This window comes from Meriones unguiculatus, chromosome 9 (genome assembly GCF_030254825.1).
Source record: "Meriones unguiculatus strain TT.TT164.6M chromosome 9, Bangor_MerUng_6.1, whole genome shotgun sequence".
In the NCBI taxonomy this organism is placed as follows: Eukaryota; Metazoa; Chordata; class Mammalia; order Rodentia; family Muridae; genus Meriones; species Meriones unguiculatus.
Window position 1 is genome coordinate 41,500,103 of NC_083357.1, and position 23,202 is coordinate 41,523,304.

The following is a 23,202-nucleotide window of genomic DNA, read 5'->3' on the forward strand; positions in this document are numbered from 1 at the left end:
CATGGCGCCTTGTGTTTTCATTTCTCCTCCGGGCTTTTCAGTGTATCCACAAAGAGCTTCTTCTTCAGGCCCCCCGAGGGGTTCCTATGCCCTTGAGCCTCCCAAGGCTGTGGGAAGTAGGCTCCTTCAGGCTGCCTCAGTCAGTGGGGTTTATTTCAAGGTGCACGTGGGAACAGGCTCAGCTGATGCTTCTAGGATCAGATAAGTAAGTTGTGGTCCCAAGGGTCCAGGGTACTAGAGTTGAGGAATGCCCTCAGCCTTTTCTTCCCTTCTTCTTTAAAACAAAACAAAACAAAACCCAGACTCATGCTGCTTTTGGTTTTCAAAGATTTGCCAGTTCATTTCCTTTTCAAATTTGTTTTTGTTTTCTTTAAAAGAGTGTTTTCCCCACCACTTAGACTGCATGTAGAGAGATGAAAGTCTTAGTATCCACTCAGGCTTGCTGAGTTTTCAGCACTCAGGAGGCAGAGGCAGGAGGAGGGCCTGGAGTTTAGGCAAGCCTGGGAAATAGAGTAATACCTTACCTAAACAAACCAAGAAAAAACAAATAAGTCCTCCTAACTTTGGACACGCAGGCTGGGTATGTCAGTCTCCGTGACGGTAAGGCCTCCAGCTCGCCCGTGCTGGCTCACAGCAGCATGGCTAGCAGAGACAGCCTCTGGCCAAGTACTTGTACAACACACAGCTCATTAAATCTTATGAATAACATGCAGGAAAAGCCGTTATCTGAAGCGGGGAAGGGTCTGTACAGTGCTGTCATCCAACCCAATGGGAACAGAACTCAAGGCTTCTCAGGAGCTCCAGCTCTTCTCCCAGCTCCTCCAGGCCCTGCAGCTATCTTTGGAAAAACCCATCCAGATAGGAAATAGACTGGGAAGAACATAAGTGCTGTGTTTTGCCTGCTGAATTGTATAAAGCCACAGTGCCAGAAATGTCTCCTTCAGGGGCCTACCGGTGTTCCCCTCTATTTTCTTCCCCCTTAAGCAAACAAAGATCTTTAATAGGTTCTAATTTTCTTTCAAAGTTAATTTTGAAATGGCTTTAATTCATTTATAGAAGAAGGCCTTTTAAGTTCTCTTAAGTGATTAGAAAATAATCACTGTTTAACAACGTGGCTTATTACGTGTCGATAAGAGGAGCTGGGAACTATTTCTTGAGTGCTGGACCATGCACCCCAGCCAGCCCTGTAGGTCCTTGCTGCTCCTGCTTTTTTTTCTCCCACAGGCAGGCATTTGTCTGGCTATGACTCTCGAATCACGTGGCTTATTGTACGGAGCCCTCGAGAACAAAGCAAACATCTAGGTTGAACACATTTTAAACACCGTTTACTCTGGTGAAAGCCGCTTTGAGTCATTTCTAAGCCACTTTCCCCAGCCACAGCAGCATTCCAGATCGAATAAACATTACTCAAGAAATCCCACAAATTCTGCATTTTTCATCAGACCCAAGGCAGGATTAAGTCTTAAATTGTCTTGGGTACTTTTCCTTTCTCCTTAGCGTCCCAAGTGGGTGCGCATTTGATACAGTCAGAACAAAGCCTGCAGCTGGGAATTTTACATAGAGTGCCTTTGTCTACAATGCCATTGGCAGCCCTGTGGTCCAAGATCAGCCAGTCACTGTCACCAGTTAATGCAATCAGCAACCTAGCCAAGGGGCTGTGGGTGGACAGAAGCCTCATGCTCACACAACACACTGTTATGGGGGTTCTCAGTGTGCATCTAGTGGGGGCTGGGGATGGGAAAGGAAAAGACTAGCTGAAGCAGGGCTCCTCAGCCCTCAGCATCGTGGACTGCCCCTCTGTACTGTCTTTGCTGAACACCTGTATCAGAGAGAGGCGTGTCCAGGTACTGTCCTGGGAGGAGCCAACTTCTGGACTATACTGTTTCCTAAATGCACACTCAGGGCGGGGGTCCCTAACGGGTCAGAAGGGAGGTGTGCAGACCAGCACAGAGCTGGAGGTCCTGAGTTGTATCTGGGGTTTATGGCACCATCCTGAGCATACTAAGTGCACACACCAGCTAACTTAGTTATTACCTATTACCTGGGTGTTATTATTATTCCTTTTGTCCAAGGAGAGTGACTGCCCAGGTGACATTGTCAGCACAAGGACAAAACTCTGCCAAAAGGTCACTGCTGGCGTCTACCCTACACTATCAATCACAACAGGTGTTTCAAACTTCTTAAGACTTAACAGAAAAAAATGGGTGTGATGTTAGTGTTTTATATTACCAGTGGCCTTAGCAACCTCCCCCAATCATACATTTATTTTCATTGCCTACTTCATAACTAATTTCGCTACTGAGTGGTGTCTTAGTTCCTGAGACTATTGGGAATATGTGTTTTCCAAAAGTGGGGACCCACAGGTTGAGAGAGGCACACTCAAGAGGGCTTATTCTCATGAGGATAGCCTCTGGAGCCACCTGTGAGGGATCTTGATCTGGCTAATTGAGGTGGGAATATACAGCTGAGCACCAGCGCTCACCTATGTGTGGAGCGTGAACCTGCTGCCCCTGGCTCATGCCACCTTGACTTTCCCACCATGGTGGACTGTGCCCTCCAACTGTGGAATGAAATAACCCCTTCTTTAGGTTGCTTTTATCAGGGTGTTTATCACAGGAACAGAAAAAAGCACCAGGCACTTCCATCTGCAGAGCACAGGGTTACCCTGGAAAGAAAAGAATGTCTCTTTAGACATCATCTATTTGTTAACTTATTTTGCAGTGATGGCACTGAGCCTCATGATGTGGGCCTCCAGCACAAACCCAGTCAGAGGCCACACTAATTCATTTCCCTGGCGTTCTTGGAACTCCTGCCTGCACTGAACACCACACTGCTTGCAAAGTCCCTGGTTTTCTGTAAGGCAGCAGTTCTCTAAGCAGTTAGAGAAGGGTGCTAAGTTCACAGATCCACAGCACCCAAGGAAATCCTGGGTGTGGTGATGTAACTGTAAACCTATCTGGAGGCCATGAGGGTGGGGTAGATGCCACCAGCGTAGATTCAATGGACTCCAACACCAGTGTCAGTGAAAAACCTTGTCTCAAAAAATGAGATGGAGAGTGACAGAGGGGACACCAAGTGTCGACTTCTGGCCTTCAGCACACATAGACACGCCCAAGTGTGACTGAACATATACCTGTCCTATCAAAGAGAAATGGCCGTGTGCAGGTGCAGGAGAGAGAGTGTAGGGTCCTCCACGCTAAAGCAGTGTGTGGACGGAGGAGGGAGAGTGCAGTTTGCCGATGCAGGGTCCTCCACCCTTGCTATGTGTACATGTGGGCCTTTTGTTGTCGTTTCTGTAGTAGTTTTTTGATGAGCTTGCTAATGCTCGGAGGCCATATTTTTCAGGATGCTTACTAGAACCCCTGCATTATGATCCACAAAGCCAGTATGCACTAATGAAGGGCTCAGCTTACTCGGGTTGTGAAGTTGTCTCTGGTCCCCAGACCAAGACTCGCTGGTGTCTAGCCAGGTCACTGCTGAAAAGAAGGCCATCTGTGAAGCCTCGCTGTGGTAGGGTGTGACTGTGTGCTTTCAGCTGATACAGTCAGTAACCCAGAGAGAAGGCTGCTTATAGAGATGTCTGGATCTAGCTCTCTCCTGCTAAACAGGACCTGCAGGGTAGGGAAAATGGAGATGATAAGATGGACAGAGGACAGCAGAAACCGCTTGGAAAGTCAGCCCCTCTCCTGATCTAAGCAGGGACTCCCCATGTCTCTGTCTTCACTGGTTGGGTTATGGTCTGCGAGATCCTCTGCTCTAGTTTAACTCTTTCTCTCTGTAGATATTATGTGACCCCATTATTTTACTGAGAAATGACTAAAAGCAGTTCTCATCTCAAAGGTTGCTTAGTTGGAAACACTCAAAAACAAACAAAAAGCTGCACAGTCCTCCCCTACCCTGCATCAGTCCCCTTCTCTGCAGAGGACACCTTTTGAAGGCCTCCCTTGAAATCTACTTTTTATCCCATGCTAGGGAGTGAACCCAGGGCCTTACACATGGCAGGCAAGTGCCCTACCACTGAGCTGTGTTCCCAAGCCTTAGTGTTTTGAGACAGGGTCTCCTAATATGTCCCAAGCTGGCTTTGGACTTGACATCCTGCCGCCTTTGGCTCTAGAGCACTGAGATTACAGCCCTGTAATATGAATGGCTACGTCCACATGGCTACATCCTCGTCTTTTGCTGTAATAATTGCCAGACTGTGGGAGAGGAAGCTCAGGAGGCAGAGAGCTAGAGCCGCTAGAAGGCAGGGGCAGACCATCCTCAGGCCATCATCAAGCAGGGATCTTGATCCCAAAGCAACCACAGGAACCCAGGGCACACTGTAATCCTTCAGATCTAGTCGTCCTGAGTGACTGACCCCTGAGGTCATCTAATAGCATTGAGTATGATAATTAAGAGTTCTTGTTTTTTCTAGATGTTCCAAAAGGTTAGGAGGTGATCAAATGATACTTGGTGGGAGTCTTTTTCTTCCTTCTGTTTTATTTAGTTGTTTTTGTTTTTGTTTGTTTGTTTTGTTTTTTGAGAGAATCTTGTTCTAGCCTAGACTGTCCTAGAAGTCATGCTGGCCCATCACCAGCCACCCCAATGCCGGGTCTTTATGCCTTCCTCTTTGCTTGCTGCTTTTTGGTCTTGGTCATGCTAGGTGATCGACAGCCCTCACTATATAGTAACTTCCAGGGAAGCCAGGGACTGTTGCAGTTCTGTCCACATAGCCTGGCCTCTTTAGAGAACTGCCATGCAATTGTTCTGCATGCTTGTCCACCTGTTTAGACTCATGCCCCCAAATGGCTCCTTGGCCGTGGCTTTATCTGCTAGAAGAATCAGAAATCTTCTAGGAGTATTCTCAACTCACGTGTTCTTTTTACTCGATAGAAATTTCTAAATACAAGCCACCACTTCTATACCAGTGGAAGAAAGAGCAGAAAAATAGGTGTTTTGATTGGATCTCACCATCCCCTGAGCCTGGAGCTGCTTTTGTGGGTTCTCGTCTGCCTACATCTGGAGAAGGCAGCCACCTTCTGAGAAATGGGGTGTCAGTTCTTAACCAGTTCCCAACACAGTTTCCTTCTCAGCTTTTATCCTCAGTCACTCCTTGACATTTAAAGCCTATAGGCTCATTTAAACATTTACTCACGGAAAAATAGGCTGTGTCTGGACAGAGAACATCACTAGATTGAGTGAATTTTAGATTAAACACAGCTTATTTTGAAAATAGTAAATGAGATCTATCAGGCCTATTTCAGTAAGCTGTGGAGTTTTTTTACACGAATGTATCTGTGATCTGTGAAGGCCCAGGAAACACTGGAAAGAAATGAGTGGGAGGGGATGAAGAGGTGAAGCCATCACCTGGAGAATCCAGGGCAGCCACAGATTCAAGGGGCCATATAGTTGAGACTCAGAGTCAGCCTTTCATACAGAGAGTGTTTATTCTCAGGAAGTTGTTGGTATGTGCTGGGGACCACTGACCTTCTAGTGGGGACCAGGTTAGGGGGCCTTTTCACTTGTCGGTCACCTTCTTCCAGGTTGGCTCCCTGAGGAGGGGGTTTAATCTAAGCAACTTTATTTTGAGAATCTAATGAAGGAAGTACCAGAACAGTGCAACACAGCAAATCCCTCTTGAATTCAAGAAGGTGCCAGAATCCTTCCTGGTGGTTTTCAGCCGGGGTCTGTCTGACAATGCAGAACTACCAACCTCAAAACTGCTTTTCAAGTGAACTTCCAGATGCCAAGATTAAGAAGTTGGGGCTGGAGCGATGGCTCAGTGGTTAAGAGCACTGTTTGCTCTTCCGAAAGGACCGAGGTTCAATTCCCAGCACCCACATGGAAGCTCAGAACTGTCTGTAACTCCAATTCAAGGGATCTGACACCTTTGCACTGATACACATAAAATAAAATTAAATAAATTATTAAAAAAAAAAGAAGTTGTAAGCCGTACTGTGACTGGGAATGTGGTTTCGATTGTGAGTTAGCAGTGCAGTGCTCACCTATCATGTGTGAGGCCCAGGCTATGTTCCCAGCACTGTAAAAATAAATGCACAATCGTGCTTTGGTGTCCCTAGGAGATTGGTTCTGGGTGAGGCTCCAATGCCGATGATGCCCTTGGATGCTCCAAGTCTGTTGTACCAAACAGTTCAGCATTCATATAAGACCTAGGTACATCCTCCATCTAATTTAAATCAACTCCAGATTTGAATCAACCTGCATGGCTCCACGGTGCTATTGTGGAGATAATGTCAAGGAGAAGCCTGTACATGTTCAGCACAGATGCAGTAGCACTTTGGATTCTGTAATTAACATAAAGAGAATAGTCAACAGTGTAATTGAGTCACTACCAAAAAATACTAGGCCCAAATACCCGCCAGGCCGAAAAGGGTGTTAGCACTAGAGCTGGCCCAGGCCTGGCTGCACCTGCCTATGAGCGCAGTGCTCAGGGGACTCAGCCCCTCCCCTTCGAAAGTAGAAGATTGAAGTTGAATTTCGAATAGAAATTAATTTAGTTTAAAGCTGTCTCCCTCTGAGTCTTTAAAATATTGTCTGAACTGCTCTGTTTATTTTGATCATCTCAGAGAAAGTATCTTAAGAACTCCCAAGAGGGTTTTAGCCATACTGTGGTTCACATAGCCACTTTCTTAAATATTCAAAAATCACCTCTCCTTGATACTCAAGTATAATTTTAAAGAAGAGTAAATTTGTAACTGTCAGCCATAGATTTTCAATTTTCCTGAGACATAATATCTTATGAGAAGATTGCCTATTGAAATGCATCACTCAGTAGCTTTGACAGCTATGCACACATAGCTACAGCCACCTCCTAGGCCAGGTACAGAGCCTTTCTGTCCCCTGTCCCCTAGGAGACTGAGCCTCACGACCCCCATTTTTGAGCAGCCTCCACATCTTTTTCTTTGTTTGCTCTTTTAAAATTTGCACAAGCATCTATTCCCACATTCCGTTACGGCTCGTTTTCAGCCTGATGCCTAAAAGGTGTTGGCATGAAGTTTTAGTCAGAGTATTTCCTGCAATGTCTCCACTACTGACAAAAAAAATCCTGAGGTAGAAAGATAGCTCAGTTAGTAAAGCACTTGCCTTGCAAACTGGAGGGCCCAAATCTAACCCTAGAACCCATGTAGAAATACCTTGGGTTGGTGGCATGCTCTTGTCATCCTGGTGTTGGGAGAAAGACAGGCAGGCCTTGTCTCAAAAAGAAAAACAAACGAAAAGAGGTAGACAGCATCACCCACACAGCACAGGAACACAAAAGTAATAGCTCCCAAACAGCTTGCCAGGACTCAGGTTTCTCTTTAAGGCCGACTGCTCTTTAAAATGGATAGGGGCGGCTGCTTACCCCAGGGTGCACTTTAAGGGCTGCCTTTTGAACACGGGGATGTAAAGTGGTTTATAGAGACAGTGAAGTGTGGAGGAAGGCCCACATGAGGAGACCTGAGGACAGAGACCTTCCTGCAGCAGGCAGAACCTGCTCGGCAGAGTCTGGATCCTGATTTGCGTGGCAGGTGGAGGGGCATGTGATTTGGAGCTGGCTGTGAGCTGGCAGTTGTAGCTATAGCAGTGGCAGGGATAGCCTTCTGGGGAGCGAGCAAGGAAGCAGGGACCTAGTATCCTAATTAAGCAGACCGTGTCCAGCTGGTACAGTAAATGCATGCAGTTTGAGGAACAGGATTTCCGCTCATTTCTTAAGAACTGATAATTTAATTAATGCAACTTAATTAATTTAACTTAAACAAATGTCATCTGGCTAATTTAATTACTGGTTTTAGTCTAAGGACATGATAATCTTAGTTATATAGCCAGCCCTCCATATCTATGGATTTCACATTTGCAGATTCAACCAATTGGTGAAACAAACAAACAACAACAACAACAAAAATCCCTCTATGTTTCTGTACAGACATTTTCTTTCTGTCATGGCACCGTATAACTATCCACCCTTTACACTGTGTTGGGCATTACAGGTCGTATAGAGTATGGTTTATGTTCCAGGAGGGTGTGTGTGGTTCTATGAAATGTTACCTGTTTTGTAGGAAGAGACTTGAACAGCATGGATTTTGGAATCCAGAAGACAAAATATGTCCTGAAGCAGATCCCCCAAGGACACTAAGGGAGACACACACACACACACACACACAAATGGAAATGACCAAGAACAATATTTGACTGATACACTTCTTTTTTTTTTTCTAAATTCAGTGTTTTATTTCCTAGGCATGGTGGCTTGAATGAGAAATGTTCCCCATAGTCTCAGGCATTCAGCACTTGTTTTTCAGTTGATGGTGCTGTCTAGGGAGGGTTAGGTAGTAGGACCTTACCAAAAGAAGTATGTCACTGAGGGCAGGCTTCGAGAGTCAAAAGCCTCAGCTACTTCTGGTTTGCCCTCTCTGCCTCCTGCTTGTGGTTGAGGTGTGACGCCCCAACTTCCTGCTCCTGCTGCTTCCCCATCATGGACCTCTGTCCCTCTGGTACTGTAAGCCAAAACTATAACTTGCGTTGGCCATGGTGTTTTATCCCAGCAACAGAAAAGTGGCTAGTACAGCGGTGCTGTGATAAAAATGCCTTGACCAAAGCAAGGGAGGAAGGATTCATTTGGCTCACAATTCTGGGACTCAGTCCATCACCCTGGAGAGTCACAGTGACAGGTAATTGAGACAGCTAGTCATCTTATTACATCCACAGCCAGGAGCAGAGAACGATGGGTGAAGGCTTGCCCATGCTCACTGCATCTCTCTTTTTCGTTCAGCCTAGCCAGCCTGTGAAATAGGCTTCCTTCCGTCTGAGTCTCCTCACCTCTTCCAACCCAGTTAAGGAAAGCCCTCACGAGCCTGCCGCAGGCCAACCTGATTGAGACAGTTCTCAGTGAGACTTCCTTCCCAGGTGATTTTGGACTTCGCCAGGTTGACAATTAAAGCTGAGCACCATACTCAGGAAAAACCACAGATGGGCTAAGGAGGTTTTACATCCATACTGTAACCTAGCATCACCGTCAATGCTTTCTGTGCTTTATGCTCTAAGGATGCAGGTAAATGCCTAAAAACACAGCTAGGGGAAGTCTTTTCTCATCTCTGCTGCAGCCTGTCTTTTCACATACCTACATCATTCGCTTGTCCCAAGGCTGGTGCAGAACTGTGCCTGTGTGATGTCTTTTCAGATGAGTGCATTCCATGCTCATTCTGAAGAAGTCTTGATTTTGAGCCTTGGCCCTAACTCCTGATAGACGATTTAATTTTTGCTCCCCGACTTTGTCATGTATGTACCAGGTGGAGATCAAAAAGCCACAAGCAATAATGAAACGTGGGTTGAATTTTCAAGTTCATTTCAAGTCCTAGGACTCAAGAGAAGGGCTCTCTTTCCAACTTAATGCCAACACCTTTGCTCTTTCCCCTGAGTCCTGTGGGTATTAAAATGTAGATGAGGTAAGGACAGGAGCAGCTCTGCTGGATTGGGAAGCGGCAGGAGACGCTGTAAATCCAGATTTCTTTGTCCCCTCGAGACCCAGTCAAAGAGTTTAAATTATGGGCGAACACTTATTTTCCTTATGGAAATAAATAATTTAAGAGTCATCAAATGTGAACATTTCCACAGTTTACTTCTTTCTTCCTGCCCACCTCATTAATTCAGGAACCCAGGAGGATTGCTTGGGCTTCGGTGTGTTTGTCTGTGTCTGCTTCCTCATGGCCTTTTCCAATGCTGTGGTGGCGTGTGGCACTCCAGGGGTTAAGGAGAGCGTGCACACTTAGAGCTGGGAGGGCATGGCCCCGGTTTCCCTTGTTTTAGTTCCCAGATGGCAGTCCTGCTTCTGTCCCTTTGAGGTCCTATTTGAGCTTCCTGTCCCTCACCACAGATGTTCAAAGCCATCATAATATGTTTCTCTTTTATGGTGTCTTTTCTATTTCTAGGTGCAGAGTTTAAAGGCCTCATTGTTTCTCCAGGCAAATAAACACTGGGAGACTTTTAGGTGGGTGGGGTAATAAAAAGAACAAAACATCCTTGAAAGCAGGAAAAAAAAATCTTTTAACTTTATTGTGTTTGCAAAAGAAATGCTGCAGACGATCAACCCCCTGTTTGGTGGCTTATAATTTTTCAGTGTTAATTATAGTATTTATGCTAATTAAAGTACCAAATGGCATCCACCAAGTGCTAAAATGGGATTTAAAAGAAAGCGCTATCGTTAGGACCGGACTTTCTCTGAAGACACAGGACAGTCTCCTCAGACCTCCCCAGTGGATGCAGTCATCACTTGGGGCCTCAAAACCTCCCTGCCCTGCCAGCCACTCCCCTGCAGCCTTTAGCTCTTGCTGACTTCCTTTTATTCTTTCCTTTCTCCTCAAAGACAAGTATGATAATATTTGATCAGTCTAATCCTGTGGGAAATATACCCCTCAGCCAAATGATCTGTAAGCAAAGAGAATGTGTAGAGTGAGTCAAGTCTGTACTCTCCCAAGCTTCAGTCTTCCAGTAGCATCATCCCTGCCTTGGGCCTCTGCTGTGCTGTCCTCGTCTCCTGCTTACACTTGTGAATCTCATCTCTCACAGTACCTGCCAAGCCTTCCTGGACACTGAGAGCCGAAGCCTTTTGCGTCACCTCAGTCCCTATGAAAAAAATGCTGACCTCTGGTCATCATGCTTGCCCTGTCTGGCTCTCCCCCTCCCCCCATGGCTACTGGTTTCCCTCTAGCGTTCTCTCACTAACATCTCTACACGTGGACTATATGATGCAGGCATGCTGAAGAATAGAGAGGATGGCTTTTATCTTGTCCATCTAGAACTTTCTTTTGTCCGCTTGAGAAGAAGCAAGAACCCCACAGCTCAGACCCTTAGAAGTGTACTGAGTGTCTGTTTCCTAGGTAGAAACCATCACGTTTTGTGCTAATACATCCGAAGTCAAGCTAGCTGCTGACAGTGGAGCCAAGGGTGATTTGTAAGCAGATATCCTGGGCCGGATGCTCTCGAGTGAGCGACCACGGGTCTCATGGGGAAGGACACTCACATCACAGCTTCTTCTCTTCCCCCCTTCTGAATTGCTACCTGGGCCACCATTGTGAGGAGCAGAACGTAAAGATTGTGGACCTCAAAAGCCACACTTTCTGCCTATTTCCCAAGTGGCTTCCAAGCCAGTAAAATTTAGTATGAACCAGACGGGCTCCCATAGCTGCCTTCGCTGAGGAAGCAGATTCCTGACTGTGCTGGGTCTAGTCAGGCAGGAGTTTATGAGCATGTACTTGAGAGAGGAGAGGGTAAAGCAGGAACCAAGGCCATGGCAGGAGGGCATGAAGGAGACTCCTGAGGTTTAGTGATTTGATTTGCAGTATACTAAAAACAAAACAATAACAACAACAAAAACTTTTGTTCCTCCAGCAATTAAGAGGTAAACTACTTACCACTGCAGTCATAATAAATGATGACACTCTCATTTTTTTTGAGGGGTGGGCTCAGAAAAAAAAAAGGCTAAAACTGCATTGATCAGAGCACAGTGCTTTGTGTTGAGGCTGGTAAATCCTGTCAGATGACTTGTTGGTGTAGCTGGTGTTTTACGCTCAGTGAATCCACTTATGTGCTGCTGAGCAGAGGTGAGTAGTGGTCAAGGTGCTGTGGTCTCAAAAAGGAGTGTTCATACTTGCCAAGGAGGCCTGCCCTGTAGCTAAAGGGGGTCCGCTTGGAAAACAGTGGTCTTGGCTGGGGAGAGAAGCACACCCATGCCTACACTCACCAAGCAGAGACTTGGTTTTTGAAAATCAATGTACAGACAGAAGCAGCACAGTGCCCTGGTGCACAGCTCTCTGATTCCAGCAATCGTGAGCCTCGGATGTGCTTCTAGTCAGCTTTTGGCTGCGCCATCTGGGAAGTCCTTGCCCTGGACCTGAGATTCGCAAAAAGATGAATGAGGTCATTGAGGCTTATCTTGGCTAATGTGAAGTCTTCCTGTAGCTCTAATAGGGTATCTAGAGCAGCCATGAATGGAACAAGGCCTCCCGGGCTGTGGTATGGCTTCAGCAGCAGCCACAGCTGCAGTGGTTTCTGGAGCTAGTACAGTTTCCTCAAAGCATCCAGGAAGCATTCAACTATTGTCTAGTTACCGAGAGTCAAAGACGTGGCTGTGTGATTGACAGCTCCGCAGTCAGGGCCACTGGACACTGGAGAAGGGTCAGCTCTCCTATCAAATGACCGGGTGATCTGGTCATAAAAGCTTCAGTCATTTGAAAAGAGATGCATCACAGGGAGTAACCGTAAAGCCTCATGTGGTGACCCTCTCAGCAGAACCTCACAGTGCATAACCCAGGCCTGACGCCCTCAAGGAGACTTGCATAACCCAGGCCTGATGCCCTCAAGGAGACTTGCGCCCCTCTGAACTTATTCTCACCAAACTTCTTGATTGCCAAAATGTCAGCCTAGACTGACAGCCTGATTCTCTCCAGCTAGAAATAGAAGTCGAGGAGGAAGGAAGGCCTTGAGTAAACTGCCCTCACTGCTGGCTGTGATCCTCATATGTTAGCCATCTTTGTAGTCATACATGCTTGTGTGGGCTAGGCGATTGAACAAGACCTTTTCTCTATGTGTTTTCCATCAGTCCCCATTCATGACCTAATTAACTTGCCCACAAAGAGAACTATCATGCACTCCTTTCTACTGCCTTACCTTTGCACATTTGAACAGTGAAGTAGACCTGGATAGACACTTGATTGAGAGACACTGATTTTTTTTCCATCACCTTTTTTTCAGGCTCATGCCCATCAACCCGGATCCCTTTTCTTTTCATCGCATTTCTGCATGTGATTTAAATCTTTCTGTCTTTGCTTAATGTTTATATTTCTATTCATTTGTAGTTAATCAGTCTAAATCATTAAAAGACAAATTTTTAACAAGTGTAGATAGAGACAGTCTGCTGGGTGCCAGCTTCTATCTGTCTTGTTCGAGCCCTTGTCAAAACCTCTAATCCTCTGTGATTGGCTGAGACTCAGCACTTGATGCAAGAGTAGGTTGCAGCCTTTTACACATCAAGTTGTAGTTCACTGTAACAGGGACAACATTAGGGTAAACTGTACAGGTCATGGCTTCAGTGAAACGAGGGGAGGAAAGTCTCTTCCAGTTTGTTCTGTTTATTATACATCTTTATAGTTTGGGAAAGGTCAGGAATCTCAAACAGAAATTGTGCCCGCATGTATTGTTATCATTCACACCAGATTCTCTGAAGATGTATGTGTTTCAGGAAAAGTAAGTATGTCAATCGCTTTCTTGCTGCTACAGCAAAATACCTGGCAAAAGTAACTAAAATGGAAAAGCCCACATCCATCAGTAGGGAAAGCATGATGATAGCAAGCCAGCATCCATCAGTGGAGAAGGCATAAGACGCTGGTTACATTGTTTCTGCCCTAGGAAACAGACAGATGAATTCTTCTTCCTCTTTTTGTTAAATCCAAGACCTCAGCCTGTGGAATGGCACGGCTATATTCAGGGTGGGCTGTTCTACCTCAGTTTAACCTCTCCGTAGACATTCCAAGAAAGTAAATGCCCCATGTAACTCTCCGTCATGTCAAGCCAACAGTGAAGATTAGCCTTCACAGTAGAGTCTGTAGCTTGCCTTCCTCGAATGAGAATGTTCACCATCAGAGTTCCCTTAAAGATTTGGCAGGTGGCCCTCAGTGAGCTTGTCTGAACTAGCTCTGTAACTGACAGACAAGTTCAAATGCTCTTGTTTGCCTGTCAAAGAACTTCTTCTGGAAGGACTTCATTAGCCGTGGCTTTATCATTTCCATTCAGATAACCTTTAAGGATTGATTATTTTTGCTAATTGTTACAAAGTATTTCTTAATGTCACTGGATAACTTTGGTAAAGTTTTTGGTGTTAGTGTCTGTACTTTACAGGAAAGGAGATTCAACCTTCAGAGGAGACGCTGTTGCTTTGTTTCTGCTATTAGTTTCGATTCTTAATTTTCCAGTGCTTTGGGGATGTGAGGACCCACGAGTAAACAATTCTCTGTAGCCCATTCCATCAGCTCCAGGCTGTAATGGATAGCTCTGCTTCAAATAATGTCATCTTTGCGTGAGCTGTGAGTGCCTATGTGGGTACTTTCAGTTGAGTTTGAAGGGATTCAGACCCCCAATGACATAATAACTACAATGTCATTTCTAAATACTAAGGAGCCTGCATGGTGGACCTGATGGAGAGTTGCTATGTGTCAGGAAACATGGTGATCCTCCAAGAGCAATGTTCCTCCAGGGCCAAAAAAATCTTACTAACCAGTGATACTCATTGATAAGGAAATTGAGGCACAAGGTTATCATTTCCCGGTGACGACACAGCTAGAAAAAGACATTAGGTTTGAACATAGACGTGGCTACAAAGCCCTTAACAAATTAAAGCATTCAGCACAGTCCAGGAAAATTTAAAGGCACAGAAAGTGGGAAGGTTAAAGGAGGAAAGGTCAGCTGATACCACATGTGGGAAGCTTCCAGATAAATCTCTTTAGCCGTTGTCCAATTTATAACTGCCATACGTGTTTGTGAGGTGCCGTGATACTTTGGCTTGTGTCTGTTGGAGCTTCTAAATAGGATAGAAAATTCTGTCTCTTTCCTCAGAAGCAAATGTTTAGCTTGATTAAAAAGCAGTGCTCCGCATTTTCACACCCTGCCCCCCAGAGCCTTGCAGACATCATATCTTTTGGGGTTAACACATTTGCTAGTTGTCCTTGTTAGTAAAGCCAGGTACTAGGAACCTAAATTTAAGATGAGTTTTCAGGAAGTGTTTGCTCCATCCGACTTGCTCATTCATTTGCTGTTTCTATACTAATTTATCTAAAAAGCCATTGGTGGTGCTTGATGCATTAGCTCTAACAAAAACAGCTGCTCTTTTTTACCCTTTGCCTATGGATACAGAATGGTGATAACTATTTATTACACACTTCCACATCAGTTTTCTGACATGTTTCCAAATGCCATTTTTGTCCCCTGTGTTCAGATGCACCAAGTCACCCGTCCCCCAGCAGCTTCCTGCAACAGGTTTCAGTTACATCTGGTAGTACTGAGTGACCTGGTCACCTGAGCAGAAGCGAGTTCCCCGATCTCCAAATGTTGGCTGTCTTCCAATGTCTTCCTATTTTGTGTTTTTTTAATGGTATTTTATGGTTTTCATAAACATACAAATACGGGGGCTATTGGGACTCTGCTTCAGGTGTCTGGTGTCTAAAGCATTAAAGGGCTGGTGAGGAGAGCAGTGCGATTGTGAGTTTCTAAGTGCTTCAGTCTCTCTGATGACTTCGTAAACAGAATTGTTTTCTTCCTTTTCTTTCTTTTCCATTTTTCCCTTCCTTCCTCTCTTCCTTCCTTTCCATTTGTTTGTTTTGTTTTGTTTTTAAACAGGAGCATTCTATTTCAAACAGGCTGGTCTCGAAAGCACAGAGATCTACCTGCCCCTTAGTCCCAAGTGCTGGGATTAAAGACAAGCACCCCAAGACTTGGCCTTCATTTTCTTTTTTGATTCATTGCTAACATTAAAGCATAACTGACTTTACATATTTATTTGTATCTTGCAAACCTGTTGAATTCTTTTGTTCTTTCCAATCATTTTTACTAATGCTTATGGTTTTCTACATATATGATCATATCATTTAGAAACAGATGGTTTTAATTTTTCCTTGCAGTTTGGATGATAGTTACTTAGTTTTATTTTTCATGGCTGATCCCTCTGGCCAGGAACTCCAGAGACTGTGCTGGGTAGAAATGGTAAGAGTAGACACCCTTGGCTGCTTCCTCCCCACATTGATGTCAGCTGTTCTTGTAAACATTTTTGGTTTCATTTTCTGATCTTAATAATTTTAACTTGTTCTCTCTTTTCCTCAGACAATCTCAAGTTTGTTGATTTTGAAGATATTTTTAAAGAACTACTAGTTTTTGGTTGTTGTTGATAATGATTTCTTTTTCCCCCTGCCTATTTATTTCATTGCTCTTGGCTCTAGTTCTTACTTTATTTCCAAAATATTAGACTAGAAGATTAGATTATAAATTTTAGATCTTTTATTTTTAAGCCTTAGTCATTTCTTTCTATAACTATTACCACTTTTGCCATATCCTACAAATTTTGGTACATTGTGTTTTTATTTGTCTCAAATTATTTTCTAAATTCCTTGCCATTTCTTTTATGACTTGTTGATTATTTAGACATAGTTGTTAACATACCAAATATTTGTGAATTTTCCTATTTTCTTTCTTCTGTGATCTCTAATTTTATTTCACTGTGTTTAGAAGATATTTTGCATGATTTCAGACATTTCAGATTTGTTGACACCTTCTTTGTGACTGCCCCATACTTGCTGGAGACTATTGATTCCAGTATTGTCAAGTACTTTCTATTCTTCTTTTTTTAGAACCTAGATTCCCCACAGAAATTATTACATTCCTACGTGAGCTAACTCTACCCTAGCAGCTTTGACAACCCCTGTTGTCATTCATGTTCAGGAAATGTTTTTGACTGGCTTATTCATATAAGCTTAATTATTACAATTTCAGTAATGAATGTTTTGAGATGATGGGGAATAATTACAATGTATGTTTATGGGAAGTTTAAAAATACTTTGAAAAAGCTTGTATATGAGTGTTCAGAACAGCATTCCTTAAAATAGGTAGCTAAAACAAAGATCACCGTATAAGTGGATTGACCAAATATGGTATACGAGTTCAATGAAATATTATTCAGCCATTAAAAAGAAGTGGAATTCTGATGTATCTGCCCCGTGAATGAGCCTTGAAAATATTAGGTAACAGAAGCCAGGCCCAACTGCCACCTAACATTGTACAGTTGCATTTCTGTGGAAACGTATGGAGTGGTCAATTTCACAGCTACAGAAGCAGCTTAAAGCCTGTCAAGACCTGGGTGAGGAAGTGGTTGCTTGAGGAGGGGGGTTGGTTCAGAGGTCTGCAGGCAATGAGCATGCTCCGGAATTAGCCATGATCACCACAGAGCATGGTGAATGCACTCAGTGTCTCTGCTGCAGCGTTGTGCATATGTTGTTACAATGAGAAAACTAAGGCTAATGGGATGGCTCGGGGGGGGGGGGGGACGGTGCCTAGAGAGCGGAGTTCTGAGTCTCCTCTCAAGAGCCCACAGGGTAGAAGAGAAGGTAGTTCTCTTCTACCCAAAAGTTATCCTCTGACCTCTGTGTGCATGATGGCATGCATGTTCAGACACATACACACAAGAGAAAGAAGGTAGCGGTGAAAAAATTTAAAGCAAAGAAAATAAATCTTTACACAGCTTTAATTAAAATAGAATTATATCACCCTTCCCTTTCCTTCAGAAAAAAAATCAATTTCTAAAATACAGATATAGCTATAGATAGAAAAGAAACACAAAAATCTTATTTTGAAATGATATTTCTATCAGTTATTAAAAAATAAAGATCAAAGTCTAGAATGAGGAAAATGTGAGTGACTTAGGCATATATTCCTCGTTGTCAGAATGCATGGTATGAAGTGGATGAAAAAACCAGCTCTTTTTCTCACTGGCAAACTGTGGCACATCTGGTTTTCATGTGCTGAACGTTATTGTGAATTTTTTTTTTTTGAAGTTTAGATGAACAAGATAAAGTCTTTGCTCTGGAGCGCTGCTCTTGTCTTACTGAAACTGCAAGGGGCTGTTTGCTGGCAGCTTTTATTATTCTTAAAGATCACAGCTAGAAGTAATTCATCATCAGGCTTTTATTTGGTTTGGATTTTGGTTGTTAGTAGTGGTGGAAAATCACAAAAAGGAGTGGAATGAATTGTGGCTTACTCCAAACAAGCCTAAAAGTAAAACAGACAAAATACTATATCGAGAAATGTTGTAAGATGTCTGAATGGTACTGACATTCCAGAACTATGAATTGAGTTGTCTATGTCTTCTGATTGAGCTCAGGGTCCAGGGGGACTGTCTCACGGTTCAAACTCAGCTTAGTACCTTCATGTCCTAACTCCCTGGAGAACAGACAAATCATTAGTGAGAGCCTAAAATGATAGCCCAGTCCCAAAGCTATCATTAGTTCAGCTGTCACTTGTTCTTCCCCGCTGTACTGTCAACGCTAACCTAACCGTGCAACACGTACTTTAAAAGTAGCATTTTAGGACCGATACTAGAAGCTGTGTGTTGTTCCTCATTGTAGTAAAATTCAGTAGCCTCTTTGTTCCTAGGAATAAAGTGAGTTGAACTTGAGAAGCCCTATTTGTGTTTGCTATTAGGTCAAACAATAATGTATGTTAACTGATTAACTAGATTTATCTTCTTGTACAAAACTTGAGCCAATAATTCCTTACACTGCAGTTTACATATCTGTTTTAAGTGGTTGCAAAGAATTTAACAAGATGTAAAAAACGTCCCCATAAGTTGGGCCTGGGAAGACGGAGCAGCAGTTAAAATGCTGTCTACAAAAGAGCAGCAAGCTTGAGGCTCAGAGTTCAGATCCCCAGAACCATGTAAACGCTGGGTGGACTTTGCAGCCCCCTGCAGTTCCATGCTGGAAAGGTGAGAAAGGATCCCTGGAACAAGCTGGCTGGCTAGACCAGCTGTGCGGGTGAGCTCTGGCTTCAACTGAAAGACCGGAGTTCTTTGTGAACAACTTGGAGAGCAACCCAGGAAGACTCCCTCAGGACGCACATGTATGCACATGTGTGCACGCTCGCACACACACATGGACATGTAAGTGTTCCCACAAATGTATGAACATATATACACAGACATGCACAAAACCCATGCATGCACACCACATACACATGAAAAGGGGGAAAAGCTTAAGTATCTGACAAACCTAGAATTAAATACACAACACCTTACTGCCTATTTACATGGAAAAATGTATGTAAATACATATGGATTCCTTAAGTTTAGAACCCATACTGTGAATTATTATGATTACACTTGGAAATAGAGAGGCCTAGCCCAGGATGTTAAACAGGTGTTGCTAGCTATAATGGCCTTGATGATAACTTGGGTAATGCTTTGCAGAAGGTGAACATGGGCTCTTGTTAGCAGCTCTGTAGTTGATCTTGTCTTTTATTCCTCCCCTCCCCCCACACACCTAGTATGGTAGGATAGGGATTAGTAGACATTAACATGTCTCTTTTGAATAGGATGGTGCGAGTGCTTATTGGGTCCCTTAACAACCATCTTGGCACAAGATTAGCTTTGATTAGATGGAGGGCATGACTTCTGGACATTTGTTGTGTATCAGCTGTCATTTTCTGTGTGTTATTAGTTAGGATCAAATTTGGCATGCCCCTGGGATGGCTTCATGAGTTGTTACAAGGAAAGGTTGATCATTTGTTGGGTGTTCGTTCTGAGGATGAGAACATGATCTTCAGGGTTTGCATACTGACCAAGCCAAGGAGTCCTATGCTCTCTCTCTCCCTAGTCTCAGCAAGACTGCACACAGCAGTGGCTGTAAACAAAGCTGCTCTTTACCCAAGATGTTTCCGTCTGCACTGCCATCAGCCATGCAGCCAAGGGCAGGACAGGAGGTTCTCAGTAAAGTCCTCAGTCAGTCAATGGACTGACAAATTCCCATTGAACCAATGCTGTGGAGTACTTAGCGTCTGGAGTTTTTTCTGCAAACACTCCTTTACCCCACTGTTTATCAAGAAGCAACTGTGTGCCCGAATCCCTTGGAGCTATTATAAATAAAGAGTAAACAGGCTTAACAGGACACATTGCCCTGTGTAAGGGATGTAACTAGCTAGGGGAAGAACCAACCTGCTGTAATGAGAAGATTCAAAAAACTATTTCTGCCAAAGTAAAACAGAAGTTTTGTGACCGCCCATCCAGTTGTACCTGGGGAGCACCCTCCTGGGTGAATTTGCAGGACAACTTCCCACCCTGGTACTGGGCCAGCCTTGCTGATAAGCCTCACCCTGTTGGGTCTCTCGCTTTGCTACTTACAGTTCACATGTCACAGTAGAGGGGAGGCCTGGAGAAATGATTTGTCCATGAATTGAGATGATCCACGTATCTCCAACTGTCCACCTCCCCAGTAACTTGACCCTAGACACTGTCACGCCTAGCTGCAAAGGAGGCTGGAAGTGTAGCCTCTTGCCAAGCCAGCCCAACTGCAGTCAGGAGCACAATCATGATCCAAACGTTGGGTGACAGTTGTGTCATGGAGGAAAAGAAAGCAGGGGTAGGGGGTGAAACCCTGGGTATTGCTATTGCAACTTGAGTTTGGCGAACAGCATTGACCCAGCAAATGACAGCTGAGGGAGGAGTCTGCGTGGCACTATGGGAAGAACAGGCAGACACAACTGACAGGTAGGGAAGATTTGGGAGACTCAGTAACCACTACTCATTGCTGTGGCCCAGTGCCTGACAAGAAGCAGCTTAAGGGAAGAAGTGCATATTTGGGTTCATGGCAGGGTTACTGTCCATCAGGGTATGAAGGGCATGGCAGTGGGACCAGCCCTTCCCACCTACCCAGTGGCAGCGTGAGGCTGCTTGTTCACATTTCAGTGAATCGGGACGAGAAAGGGATGCTGCTGCCCAACCAGCTTTCGCCTAGACCCCAGAACGTGGGATGGTATTGCTTGCAGTTGGGATGGGTCTTCCTCAGTTTCTGCAGACACCCCACAGGCAAACCCAGGGTGTAACTCACTAATGCCCTAGGTGTTTCTAAATTCAGCCAAGTTGATAGTCCAGATTAGCCCTTGAATCGGAGAATTGGCTTTTCTTTTAGGAGAGGTGGGAACAGTTGCAATGAGGAGCCAGTCTGGCCCTGTTTGAGCTCCAAGGTACCTCACAGCCATGGAGATAGCTAGTAACCATGGGCCCTAGGGCCCTATGAGCCTGGTGTGTCCACTTGCAACCCACATGCCGGGCACAGCCGAGAATAGCTATGAATGCAGTCCAACAAAAAACAAAACAAAACAAAAAACCATAAACTTGTGTAGTAATTGGATTACACAGTTCTGGAATGTGAACTTGAGGGGTGACAACAGTGTGTCACAGTAAGATAAGGTTGGATATGCCTGGAAGCATTTCGAGTCCTGGCTTGCGGAGACTGTCCTGACCTGTTCCTGTTGCTGTTCAGGTACCAGTAAGGTGAACCTCGTGAAGATCTCGTCCACGGCCTCCAGCCCTCGGGATACGGCCCTGGCTGCCGTCATCTGCAGTGCTCTGGCCACCGTGCTGCTGGCCCTGCTCATCCTGTGTGTCATCTACTGCAAGAGGCAGTTCATGGAGAAGAAGCCCAGCTGTAAGCCTCTCACCCCCACCCCACCCCCACCCCCGGCTTACTGTGACGTGAGCGTGTTAGCATTGTCGCACAAGTCCAAGAGAGGCCTGGCTAAGGCAAGCGTCACCAGCGACTTAGGATACAAGGCTCAGGAGGACAGGTTTTTTCAGGGGTTTCAGGGCCTCAGAAGGATGCTGACCCAGCTGTGAAGTCTCAAGGCTGCAAAAATAAAAATCATCTATACCCTACATTCTTCACAAATTATTTTAAATGCTGTGTGCCTCTGTATAAGAATAGACAGTCCCTAGCTTGCCATCATTCAGCTTAACTTTTCAATGCCATGGTGGTCCGGAAGTTTATCTGTTAAACTTCTGTTATCTGGCTAAAGCCATCTCACCTTTAGCCCATATGCAAGAAATTGCGTAGATGAAGGCTGGGCTGTAGCTCAGTGGTAGAGCACTTGCCTAACATGTGCAAGGCCCTGCGCTTTAATTCCCAGCACACACAGAACTGTGGGGGTTGGAAGCTGGAGAGGTGCCTTGGTGGTTAAGAGACCTGGCTGCTCTTCTACAGGAAGATTCAGTTTCCAGCACCACACAGCAGCTTACAGTATCTGCAAGTCCAGCCCCAGGGAAACTGATGCCCTTTTCTGACCTTCATGAGCATCAGGCATGGATGTGGTATACATGCAGGCAAAATACCCTTACACATAAATAATAATGTTTTGTGTGTGTATGTATATGTGTGGGTATGGGTATGTAATGACATAGGCTTTGTATTGATTGATGAGTTTGCCCACTGTAGGCCAGCAGAAGTATTATGGTCCAGGTTAAGTTATTCTAGACCAAGCACTAATGTTTGGAAGATTGTCATACTGCGTGTCTTCAGTTTACAGTGAGTGTCTTGGGGTAAACAGAAGAGTTATATTGGATAATGCTGTTGTCTCTTCAAGAATACAAATGCAAGAGTGGTGCCCTTCTTATGGAGAAGTGTTGACTGGGGTTCTCTCCTCTCCTCTAGGGTCCCTGAGGTCACAGGACATTCAGTACAATGGCTCTGAGCTGTCATGTTTTGACCAGCCTCGGCTCCGCCACTGTGCCCATAGAGCATGTTGTCAGTGTCACCGGGACTCAGCCCAGACCTATGGTGAGTTGAGCTGTGAAGAACCGATGTACACATGGCATGCAGAATGGGACTGCAAAGCAAGGCATTGCCAAGTACAGCTCGTATTCTTCGGAATGGGTGACAACAGGTCACAGGCTGATTTTCCAGTCATAGCCTGACCTGTCTCAACTACTCCCCTCTGACCACTTTGGTTTGGGTGCTTCAGATCTCTTCAGTATTAAGAAAACAGGAAGATCCATAGAACTGTGTTCTATGTGTAGAGGTGGGGCTAGCATCCTTGTACACGAGTCAGAGTTGCTATTGCTGGGACAAAACACCACAACCAAAAGCAGATCAGGAAGAAAGGGTTTATTTGGCTTCCATAGTCATCAAGGGAAGCCAAGACAGAAACTCAAAGAACCTGGAGACAGGAGCTGATGCAGAGGCCATGGAAAGGTGCTGCCTACTGGCGTACTCTTCATGGCTTGCTCTGTCTGCTTTCTTATAGAACCCAGGACCACCACTCCAGGGATGGAACTACCCACAATGGGCTGGGCATTAAGAAATGCCCCACAGGCTTGCCCACAGCCCCAGCTTATGGAGGCATTTTTTTTTTAACAACTGGGGCTCCTTCCTCTTAAAGTACTCTACCTGTGTCAAATCAACATAGAGCTAACCAACATACCTTGGTTACCTGGCCAGTTTAAACTGAATAATAATGTGTCTGATTTCAATGACTTCATTGGGAGGACGGAAGAAGGAGGTCCTTATCAGGGTCCAGCCATGCCTGCCTCTTGGCTTGTTGCTGGAAATAGCCATTAAGGAGACTTGATGCTGGTGGAGATGTGCCTCTGACCCAGACAGCAAAGGTGACATGGCTTTCTCTGCCCCTAGCTCTTCAGCATCA

At 44.8% G+C, this 23,202-nt stretch overlaps 1 protein-coding gene across 4 annotated transcripts in view; it reads left to right on the forward strand.

The window, feature by feature from the left end:
• Window positions 1-23,202, forward strand: part of Tnfrsf19 (TNF receptor superfamily member 19) — an 86,162-nt gene that overhangs the window by 54,601 nt on the left and 8,359 nt on the right. For all 4 annotated transcript variants that reach the window (XM_060391080.1, XM_021650141.2, XM_060391082.1 and 1 more), the window contains exons 6-7: window positions 21,048-21,212; window positions 22,212-22,337. In XM_060391080.1, the coding sequence (XP_060247063.1) occupies window positions 21,048-21,212; window positions 22,212-22,337 (291 nt within the window). The remainder of the gene's footprint in view (window positions 1-21,047; window positions 21,213-22,211; window positions 22,338-23,202) is intronic.